A 12248-nucleotide genomic window follows, 5' to 3' on the forward strand; every position below is an offset into this window, starting at 1 on the left:
TCGGTACCAATACCAGTGAAAATCCACGGTTCTCTGTACCAATTTCGGTACCAAAGGGCTAGAAATCAATAAGTTATTTGCTGATACTTCCTCGTCATCATGGAGAGCGCAGTTCGCACCGTTTCAAAAATAGTCAATCTCCGAATGCGAATGAACTTAGTCTGAATTAGTATTGTTTTTATACAGTATGAGGATCCTTTTTCAAATACAAGGTCAATATTGATTTTCACTAATGACAAAACAACAAATTATCCATGAACTTATATGGAACTACCCACTAAACATTGGACGTCGGATAGACGTGCAGATCATGTCTATATTGGGTCCGTCGGTCCATGACCAATTCTGGACATCTATTCGACGTCCAAACTAGGTCCACTATTTGGACGTCCAACCATGACCCAACTTGGACGTCATATTGACGTTCAACATTGGACCTTTGAACTGGGTAATTTTTTGGACGTCATTTGGACGTCTATGACAGGTGCAGGAAATTTGCATGATTACTAGGGGTGTAATGGTTCACAAAATTCACGGTTTGGTTCGATATATATGATACACTTGTGTCACGGTTCGGTTCGGTACGTTTTTGATACAGCAAAAAGAAAGAAATGCCAGGGAAATTTCCTTGATTTAATTTTATTAAAACTAAAATCATAAAGTATGATTTTTTTTTACTTTGAGCAATTCTAGAGCTATAATTGACTCTTCTTAGGAGCATATAAAACAAAACAGCTCCTTGGAAAAAATGAAATGTAATATTGTAGTAGTTATAAACAAAGGTTTATTTTAGTTCAGATTAACATTTGAGGGCATCAATTGTATTCATAATGTCAAAATAAAACTGACGTAATGTTACTTGAAGGCATTATGCCTACTATTCCTGCCAAACTTCCATGGTTGCAGTTAGTGTTACTACAGTAAATCCATGGTGAATGTTGCTGATCTGTGGACACTGGATAGTTCATTCATGGCACAATGTTTCTTCCTGGTTTCCACATCAGCGCTGTTTGATCCGTTAATAACGGAGAAATGTGAATGTTTCTCACTAGATCTCGCAGCGATGTTATTACTTCTGTGGCGAATTCAAATGCTTTCTTTACTGGATCTCTTAGCGCTGTGTAGTAACAGTGTCGCATGATCACGATCGGCTCGCGCTACACTGGTCCAAACTGATAAACGGTCCTTCAACCACACAATAACGAGCAGTTTCGTTCCGCTTGCATTACGTTTGCCATTTGATGTTGGGCAATGTTGTGGTCGCGCCGGCGTCTCTTACATTATGAGCGCGCTTGCCACGCGCAATGCGCGCGTGTGTGTGTGTCTCAGCGCTTATAAAGAGGACGCGCAACAGCACGCGCTCAGTGCATGCGTGCATGCATGCGCATCAAGGAACCGGGTTTGAACGGGTCCTCGGTACCACCGGTACTTAAGAAAACTTGGTACCGTGACGTTTACGTTTTTTTAGTACCGACTTGGTACCGGGTCTTTTGACAACACTAATTAGGATTCTGCACTATTTCTTGGTCACTAATCAAATTTGTGGCATTGACCATTCAAACTTTGTACAGACGGTCAGATGTTATACTTCTATTGAAGCTTAATGCTCTTTGGATCATCCCAAATCATGCTTGAGAACATGATCATCAGATTTTACACAAACTTGTGGAGTTCATACAGCTCAACTGCTTATAAAATAATATGCAATTTAAAAAGTATTTAAAAAATTTGCAGTAACCTCTGAATATTCATAATGTAAGGTCAACAATAAACAGGGCTTTTTGCAATGCTTTTTTTTATAGTTTGGGTGGCAATGGACCCTTTACACATTTCCGGGGTTTGCAGAAGCGCAAATCATCATACTCGGGAAAACTTCTAAAGCAGTGAATGGGAGATGACAGCAAATATCATTTTTGTATTTGCATTTGCTATAAAAGCTAAATAAAAAAAGTTTCCACAACTTTCCAAAGAGAGATTGATTACAGCTGTCATAAGAGAGAAAGATGTCAATTTTGTCATCACTCCCTTAGCCATTGTATTAATAGTTTACAGCTGTCAAGGTGTATTAATAAAAACAAAACCGAGAATACAAGTTACGAGTATAAAGAGAAAAACAACTTCAGCTAGGCCTATATCTGTACAACATGGTAGAAATGTGGTTGAAAGCCGCTGTGCTAAAAGTAAATGTGCTAAAAGAAGGAACAGTCTTCTCTGATGATGCTGCAAAATGTTCTATGGTGCAAAATCACTTGTATTCCAGAAATAGTCCTTATTTAATAATTAATGCAAATAAGAACTGAAGTCAGGGCAAGAAGCAAGTCAGTCTCCAATTTAATGTTGAAACACCCAAAGCCAGAGATATTTTCACACTGAACTAGGCTATATATATAGCAGATTGAAAAACATAATCAGATATTGATCTACTATCTACAGTATTACCATTATATTACTGATAATTGTTTGGTACCTCAACGCTCAAAGATTTCAAATAAACACACCGAACCAGTGTAAAAAACATGCATTGGGTGATGCTCCTCATAGTAAAATCGTCCTATCATCAACGTGTGAGATCGCTGATACACTAGATATTCGTCGGGTTGGGGGTGGGTGCTTTTTTTTACTTAGGCATATTTGCTCATTAATTTGCTCATTCATTTACTTGTTTATTTACTTATTCGTTTAATTATTTACTTACGTTTATCACAAGAAAATGACGTGAACAAAATGTGAATCATTGTCCATCATTTTGTAAGCCAAGAAGTAGTAGTTGGTGATAGAGAAAAAAATATCACGTCGCAATATTAGAAACATTTCAGTTTTACACCATGAAGGTGAGTCAGTAGATATCGCACAAGCAATGTGCAAACTTTGTGCAAAAGATAAGTTGGCAAAGGAGTTCCAAACCCCAGTCAATTATTCACTACAGAAAATGAAATTAAAAATTGACAGAGCTTTCTTCATCTAACACAGAGAGATGAATCTACTTCAACATATGCTGATAAGATAACGGTATACAACGGTCTTACTTTATTTTCTTAATATTTATCTTGTTCGCACATACGTTTTGAAGATAATTATTTTGTGTTTAACAAGTTTGTGTTTGAAATAATTTTCATTGATGACTGATTATTGCAGTGTTCGGACCTATTAGATTGGCGTTACATAATCTTAATTATATAATTAATTGTATAATAGACCTACATGTTTTTAAATCCTTTTCAATGAGGAGTAAGCTAATTTATCTAAGCTTTTATTATCACATAGCATCGGTGTGATTCACTATGAAATTATGGCGGAGCAAATGAATTGTAATATTAATTTAATAATAATAGTAGCCTAACAATAATAATCATAATAATAATTTAGTACATTAATTGGAAATGCCAAATCCTCTTGATATCGTCGATAGCTGATGCTTTCGACGATATCTCGGGCTTTCTTCGATACAAGATATCAACATATCTGCACAACCCTACATTACATTGGTGTTACATTTGTAAACTACTGTGAACAAGTCATGCTGTTCATACAACAATTTCACACCACAACACTCACTGTAGAGCAAAACAAAATTGTAAACATCCCTGAATTGCTGTGGGGTTTTGTTTGATTTAATATGTCCTGTCAAACTTAAAATAAACAAGAAAACATTGCATTGCAATTTGCTATAAATAATATGTTATACATGATTATTAGCCTTTCAGGACATTACAGTTACGTGCTAGTTCTTTTTGGCACAGATACATTACAAAGGTCAACATGGGAACTAATAAATAGATAGCAGCTAGGCCCTATATCCTTCATCTTTTGCTATTTTCATGTACTGTAATCAGTTTCAGTTGCAATCATATGTTGTTGTAGAGAAGAGAAGTGAGAGAAAGTGTGTTTTTTGTGATTGTGTCATAATGCTGTCATAATCACACATCCACCCAGAAGCTGCACTTCAACAGCACTCTAATGCTCACATATACGAACACAAAGTCACGGCCAAAAATACTGTCTAAGAGAACAAGACAAAAACTTACTAAGTACAGCAGAAGTACCCAAATGTATTTCTCCAATACATTAACTCCAGTGTTTCCCATTAATTATGTAGATTCTGGCGGCCCGCAATAATCTAATCTGTCCTGCCACATTTTCACAATGAACCGAAAATATTTTTAAACTTCACCTAATATCATATAAGGTCTCCAACAATGTGTTTTGCGCCATTGCTTTGGCAAAGTATCTGTCAAACAAGCTAAACTGAAAGCGTCCTTATCCAATAGCAAAAGGCTGCAATAGTGCGATTTAAGCAAATAGTCTGTTGTAGGGCTAAAAATTAAAGATTATTTTGATAATTGATTAATCTGTTTAAAATCTTTTCTTAAAAAAAAAAAAAGATGAATCCAAGTAAAAATCTAGAAATTATTATACATTAAAAATTCATTTGAATCCATTATTTTAAGCAATGTTATTCCACATCCTGCCCAATGCTGTCTTCCAAACAATGTGTAATATAAAGCCTAAAAACAAATATAGTGAATGTATCTATGTAGCCTACACTGTACATTAGAAGCAAAAAAGGGTTAAAATACAAATATTGCATTCTAAAACAAAAACAACTGATTGCCTAATACCTACTATTTTTAAAGCAGAAATTAAAATGATTAAATTAAAAACTATAAACAAAAACAAAAGCAAAAAATGTTGTTAACTTGTACGAGGTATGAAGAACATGCACTTTCTTGTCTGAACATATTTATATTACATCAATGGACTATTCCAACAATAGTGAATTTACTGTTATTGCTCTCATAAATATGACTGCTTGTGTTACATGTAGAATTTTAAACTTACACTTAATATCTAAATATATATATATTTGAACAAAATGTGTATTTTAATCAGAATTATTGAGCTCCTATTCCATTGTCTGTTTGACGGGCTCGTTCATTTCATGTCAGTGAGGTTTTAACAAGACTCACTTGTCAGAATATGCAAAATGGAAATGCTTGTGGGACTTTTACAGATAAGGATATAACCCTAAAATGTAAGTTATGCGCTGAGGAAAACACTTGTCAGCATCTGTCAAAGCAGCACGACAGTGAAAAACGCAGTAACCGCTTGCATTCGTTTGAAGCTCTTATAAATATAATGCATTTGTAAGACTGGAAAAACTGGAAGAACAGGAAGAGAGAGCTACTCTCTGAGAGAACAAACTCTTGTGAAGTTAGCATCACCATTTGAGACGCAAAGTCTCACCTCAGAATACATCTCTTCCCCTCTTCCCCCACTCCCAAGCTGAGATCACATGAAAATCACTCAAAAATCAATTTAATGTGAATAATTATCATTGAGTATTATACATGTTTGATATCATTTGAAATGTCTCAGTGCGACTGGTACAAAGGTCTCATTCCCAAATAAGTAAAACAAAAGGTAATAAGGTTTTTAAGAGTTTAGAGATAACTTTCACACAAAGGAAAGTGGTCTCTAGGCAAATGGTCTCCTACTCCCAAAAGGTGTCAACTCTGAATGTAAATTCCCATTGTTAGCAGATGTTTCCATGTGAAAGAAGTTTCTGTCTATATAATGAAATGCAACTAGAGGATCAGCACGATTCTGTACCTCAGATCAGCCCGTGATGCGGAGAGCCACCGGGACTCTCAGCTTCATGTATTTCCTAATGTCGGGTTCGCACCTCTTCTCTTTATTCCAGAGCATTTGATGTTTTGTATTGATTATCTTTGAATTGATTATGTAATTGGCATGATACATTTACCTGACATAATAAATTGTAAACATTTGCTTTTATTCTACGGACTCTGGCATTATTTTCAGTAAAGAGTTAAAAAAAGAATAGTCAAACATTTGCTCACTTTTAATGATGCACAGATATCATTAAAACCTTTTCATTTATGGAGTCTGATGAAATAACGAGAAAATACATCAAATTCGTTGTCGATTATTTTCATTATCAATAATAATCGATTTTAGCGATTAGTATTTGCAGCCCTAGTCTGTTGCGCTGAGTCCACTCAGTTCACAGTGAATCCAGCGAACTACATCTATGCATGAGAGTTTAACACGCATTTGGGAACAGTTAGTTCACCCAAAAATGAAAATTATCCCACAATTTACTCACCCTCAAGCCATCCTAAGTGTATATTTCAGCCATACACATTATATCTGGGCTCTTTTATAATGGAAGTGAATGGTACCAGATTTTGAAGCCCCAAAAAGCACATCCATCCATCATAATAAAAGTAATCCATATAAGACTCCAGGGTGTTACACGCCTTCTGAAGAGAAGCGATGCATTTTAGTAAGAAAAATGTCCATATTTATAACTTTATAATCTATAATCACTGGCTTCCGCTAACAGTCATACGCAAGTCGAGTTTCACTAGATTTGTAATAAGAGGCAATTCAATTGTAAACCTGTTTTCACAGAAACTCCAGATTTTCACTAAAATTAAAGCTAAATGGTTTAGCCTATCTCATACAAGTATCTCGGGGATAATAATAATAATAATAATAATAATAATAATAATTGATGCATTTAACATTAAAATGTACAAAAATGTATTTTTGGGTGGGGAAGGGGTCCGCCCTCTATAGTCTTTTAAAATCCTGTGGGAAACACTGAACTCAGTCTACACTCGCAGTACATCAAATGAATAGTGCTTAACATGACACTGAATTATGAGAGCTCAGAGACAGCATGTCTGAAACAAGAGTTTCACTTCTAAAAATATCTGACTGTTCATTTAACTCATGATAAAACGCTCAAGAATTCAAGGCCACAGAATCTTTGATGATTTCTGTAATTAAAAACAACAACTGTACATTAAAAGCTAGACAAAATTTCTGTCAGTAGGTAGCTGATATGACATCAAGCAGTGTCAGCAGTGTGACACGATATACTTCATTTCAACTATTTGAACTAAAAGTATTTTGAATTGGCTGTATAGAAAGCTGGGATATGATACAGTGTTTTAACATTAACAATCACACACAACGTTTAAATTAAATGCACTTTCCTTTAAATATATACAAGATTACCGGTAACTTAAAATCCGGATGCTGAATATGCATCAGTAAATCAAGCCAGTGACTCAACGATCAACTTCACGTCGTTTCTCTTAATAATCTTATTTAAACTGTGATTAAAATATATACAGAAAGCGATCAAAGAACAATCCATTTCCAATCGTCCAAGCTGTCAATCACACAGCGCGAGTTTATCTGGACACTTGCCAAAACTCGTTATGAAATCAATGACGCTGTTACACTGCACAACGAAGCTCTTACTGTATTTAAATTATTTCATCATGTTTGCATTGGTGAAAGCATTAGTGAGAGTTGCAATGATAAGATCTTCATTCACATGATCAGCAGACTGTCATCTGCTCAATGCTCATCACTGCAACCTTTTATGTGATGGGAATAGATCTAAATACTTTAAAAACTTCTCACGATTCGTTCAGCTGTTGTAATAGTAAATAGTAAAAACGTATAATAGCTGTAATAGTAAAAGTTTTCGAGAGTTCCACATGTAATGCTAGCTATTTCATATGAAGCATGTCAGCCAATCACAACAGTGGGCGTTTACACTGAAGTCTCACAGCAGACACGCCCCTTAAAACAGAGCGTTCAAATCAGAGGCTAAAGTCAGGGTAGGAAAAATGCCTTTTATTTCTAAATTATGACAATTTTTTATCTAAAAAAACATACTAACATTATAAGGGCACCCCAGGAAACCTTATAAAATAATAAAATAATCCATGCCATGGGACCTTTAAAAAGACTTTAGAGCTCCTTGTAGAGATGGGTCATTCATGAATGGTTTGTTCATTGTGTCTGTCACGTGACAAATGAATGAAGAACTTGGAAGGTAAAGTAATTATTTATGTTCCTCATAAATTATATTTGGCTGCATTATAATGATTTCCTAATTCGGAATATGATCAAGATTGCGTAGGTGGACGTGTTCAGGTATTTTGTCTGTTGAAAATATAACATTTAACGCCACTTAAATGAACAAAATTACTTCAATAAAGATCTGTTCATTTTGATGAACGAGATTGAACGAGAGATTCAGTAAAATGATCCAGTCCTCCCATCACTAGCTCCTTCCTGAATTTAACATATTTCCATATGATAACAGACAGATAACCTTTCATCAGCCAGGCAAATATTTAAGATTCTCCTTTCAATATAATCAAAAAAGGTGGACATTACATTAACCTGTATCTCTGATACAAAGCCTCAGCAGAAGGAATGCCTTACCACAAACACCAATTCATAATCAATGATTAAAATAATGTCAAGTGATTCATGATGATTAATGTCAACAAAAATGACTGCATACTGTAACCACAATCTCCATCCATATGCACTGGCCTCAGAAAGTATTTGGACTCACTAACTGTCTGAATGTGATATCACTGCAAGCATATAAATTGTATTTGGTTTGATATTTTGTTAATGCAATGGATTAAAAACAAACGTGAATTATATCATAGATCACTGGTCGAAATATATTTTGGAGCCACTGTAGCATCATTACTGTTAAATCTTTTTTTAATGACAATGGTGGCTTATACCAAGTTACCATAGGTTTAAAGTTAGTAGTGTCGTAAATATGCAGGCCTAAATATGAAGACTGAAAATGCAGTAGGCCTACTGGGAATGAATGGACATTTGACATGTTATTTATCCTAAATATACAGGCAACACATCGAGTCGTTAAATACGGTTTTAGGTGCTCAATTTGCAACATTTAGGTTTCATAATAATGTGTTATGAAGCAGAACAGCAGGGTTGAGGTTGTGTGTTAGTGACGAGGCCCCCTGTGTGGCCTTCACACACACACACACACACACACACACGAACACGAACACACACACACACACACACAACCTCCAATTACCCACGTAATTCTTTCCATCCCTGCCCGATAAACAACAGCGAATTAACTACAACCATAAGACATGCAAGCTCATTCATTCACGACTGGGTACATAGAAAGAACGCAATATTGGTAGTTATGCGTGTGTTTATGAAGCTACAGATCGCTAGCTTTAGCAGGAGCTGAACCAGCGCGGGCCGTGTCTCAAAACCTAGCGAGCTCACTACATATAGACAGCGTTTCTGGGCATCACAGGGGGCGTGTACACGGGACGCATTCCTTGCAGAAGACAGAAACAGAATGGAACCGAACGCAGCGTTTCAAAAAACGCTTATGACACAACGGGAAAAACGTTCGTGTTCGCGATATACGATGACTGTCTAGGCAACTCACTAGGTTTTAAATCACAGCCATGGTCATGATGCATAAACACCCTGATTATGCACATTAGTATATATTAACGCTTTAAACGCATTTGGTTTCGATCTTAAATAAATAAGCAGATTTAGTTAATAGGGTTAAATGTATTTTAAATATGTATTCACTGTAATATATCTAATACTCTTATTAAAGCTGTCATATCTGTGTCATGGATATGCGTTTATAGTGACAGTTTTATGTGAAGAATGGATGTTGTTTTCATATACAGTACATGATAAATACCCTGACCCAATTAAACGACTTCAGCAGCAGCGTATGTGAAGATGCTAAAATGAATGGCAGTAAATGAAGCAGGATTTGGGCCTGTTGTTTACCTCTCAGGACAGGTGAATGAGGGCAGCGCTCGGGTGAGCTCCTGTGGTCCGGAGGAGAGCGCCTCTGCCGCGGGATCAGCCGACCGTCCAGCGAGCCGTTTCCTGCCGGACTGGCGAGCGTCGGGCTGTCGGAACTGGAGCTGCTGTGCTGGGCTGCTGCGGTCGGTTCTGTGTTGCTTCCGACTGAGATGGAGGAGGAGGAGGAGGAGGAGGAGGAGAAGGAGGACGCGGGAGGGCGGGTCGGGCTGTGCTGCTGATTTCCACGCAGGAGCTGGTAGGGCACCGTGGCGCGAATGGGCTGCAACCGGCTAGTGTTGCCGGCGGAGGATGATGATGATGATGATGCTGCTGCTGAGGAAGAGGAGGAGGAGGTGTTGATGGGGGACCCGTCATTGCCGCGCTTGACCCGAGCCGAGTGCACAGGTGATGCTGACATGACTGAACCTAACTATGTTATTGGTTTAATTAAAAATATACGCTAATACATTCCTTCCCAAGTCTTCATTAAATAAACTCACATCATTAATTAAACTTCGTATTAAACGTATTTTAACAGTTAAAAAAGCAGAAGCTTATTTTAATGTTGGTGTAATGAGCAGCCTCAGCTTGTCGGTTAGTGTGCTGAAATTGTAGCAATGTAACGTTAGCTTCCCTGAACGAAGTTTTTCGTCCTTTAGTCATGCAGATGATTGGATGACGCTAACTTGTCCTTAAAATGTGTCAGGGGTTCATCCTAGTCTGGAAACCTAAAAAAGTTGACGCTGAAGAAATGTTATCCCGACTGTCGTGTGTCTCTGCACCCCTCTTTGCCTTGTGTTACTCCAAATGACAGGCACTTCAGCGGCACAGTCATCGAGACGTGTGGGCGGGAGCGTCCGGCGCTCTTACGACCTCTGATTGGTGCATCGCAAGATCAAAATAAAATATGATTGGTTTGGCGAAAATGATGGACTCAGAAGGAGCCAATGGACTCAACGTTTGCGATTCTGTCTTGCTATTGGTTTATGTAAACTGACAGACTAATCTAATGGTACAAAGTACAAACATTAATACTAGATAACACAGATGGTGTAACGGACTTAACGGTAAGCAATGCAAAGAGCATTAGAAGACATACGAGAGACCGGAGCTCTAAATGTCATTTACTAAATTTATTAATTCATTTATTAATTTTAAGGTTTAGCAGTATACTCAGGATAAGTTTCCCCAATAAATGCCAAATTGGGGCAAGTTGTCACATTTTAAATGTAATTTATTACATTTGTTAATTCAAATGTCATTTATTCAATTCAGTCATTTAAAATGTTTTAGGACAAAACAGTGATGTGACATTTTTGTTAACATTTAAATGTTTTGCCTTTTCTGGAATAGTTATTTTACCTATAAGTACACAGTAAATTTTATATCATGTTTGTGCTAAATAATATTTGCAAGATATGTACATACAAAACAGCAAATTGCAACAAAACAATGTAATTAAATACGATTTTAATTAAACATTGTCATTACATTCCGCTCATGCTCAGAATTTAGCATAAACATCATGTGGGATCAGAATCAATGAGGAATTCTGTTCCAGATATGAATCAATAAGGAATCCATAGTTAAAGTGACATTAAAGTGACATTACATTATTTTACAGACATTTTAAAGGGCAAAGACAGCACAATGCAAACTTTGATTACTTCAGTACAGTGTTTCGAAAAGGACAGGTCAGTGACTGAGAAATTAGGAGGAACCTTAGATGAAATAACTGCATCTGACAAATCAAAACAAAGACCAATAATTTTTTTTTTATATGTATATATATATAATAAACAAAAGTGAGATTTGATGTGATATCAAGCAAATAAACTATCAAGTAAAGTACAGAGGATGTAAAGGAGACACAGCTAAACCTGAGTGCATTGTGTACATAGCAGCACGCACTATAAAACCCATTCATTAACCGAAATTCAGATGAAAGGGGAAAAAAAACAGATCAACAACTATGTGGCCTGTTCAAACAGAACAGTAAATCCTATTAAAATCCATGTGCATGTTTTTGCAATCAAGCAATGTTCAGAATACATATCTGCCTCCCAAAATGGAGCAGAACTTAAAACCTTCATGCATTAAAACCAAACAACAGTAGACGTACAGTATGCAATGTTCACACCAAAAAAAATAAAATAATGAGCACTGCAATGTCCGTCTCTCAATTTTAAGTGCAATTCTTTCACTTAAGGTAATGTGTGTAATTTTTGTGTTGTAAAAATCCCAACTTAATATGCAGACACAACTACAAGTAAGCACAATTCTAATTATAAAGACAAAATACTTTAAGGCACTCATGTGGTAAAAGTAAAAAGCCAAAACGAGTAGATCTGCACTTTTATTTGGAGGTTTTTAATGATTAAGCCCAGTTGATTAAAGGTTTTTTACTTTCATCATGTGAGTGCCTTGGATTATTTCGTCTTTATAGTTTGATCCAATGAGCACCAGCGGCTACGTAAAGACTACCGTGTAGCACTCTCTGCTTTTGTTGTTTTATAAGCTTTATTACTGATTCCCCTGATGTGTAAACACCATCAAAACATTGTTTGCATCCATAACAG

General features: G+C 36.4%; 1 protein-coding gene across 1 annotated transcript in view; it reads right to left on the reverse strand.

Moving 5' to 3' along the window:
* Positions 1–10474, reverse strand: part of glcci1a (glucocorticoid induced 1a) — a 35364-nt gene extending 24890 nt beyond the window's left edge. The window contains exon 1 of the mRNA XM_084130063.1: positions 9652–10474. Within this exon, the coding sequence (XP_083986189.1) occupies positions 9652–10087 (436 nt within the window). The 5' untranslated portion in view covers positions 10088–10474. The remainder of the gene's footprint in view (positions 1–9651) is intronic.
* Positions 10475–12248: the final 1774 nt, after the last annotated feature.

The sequence above is a fragment of the Abramis brama genome, assembly GCF_963993115.1.
Source record: "Abramis brama genome assembly, chromosome: 12".
NCBI lineage: Eukaryota > Metazoa > Chordata > Actinopteri > Cypriniformes > Leuciscidae > Abramis > Abramis brama.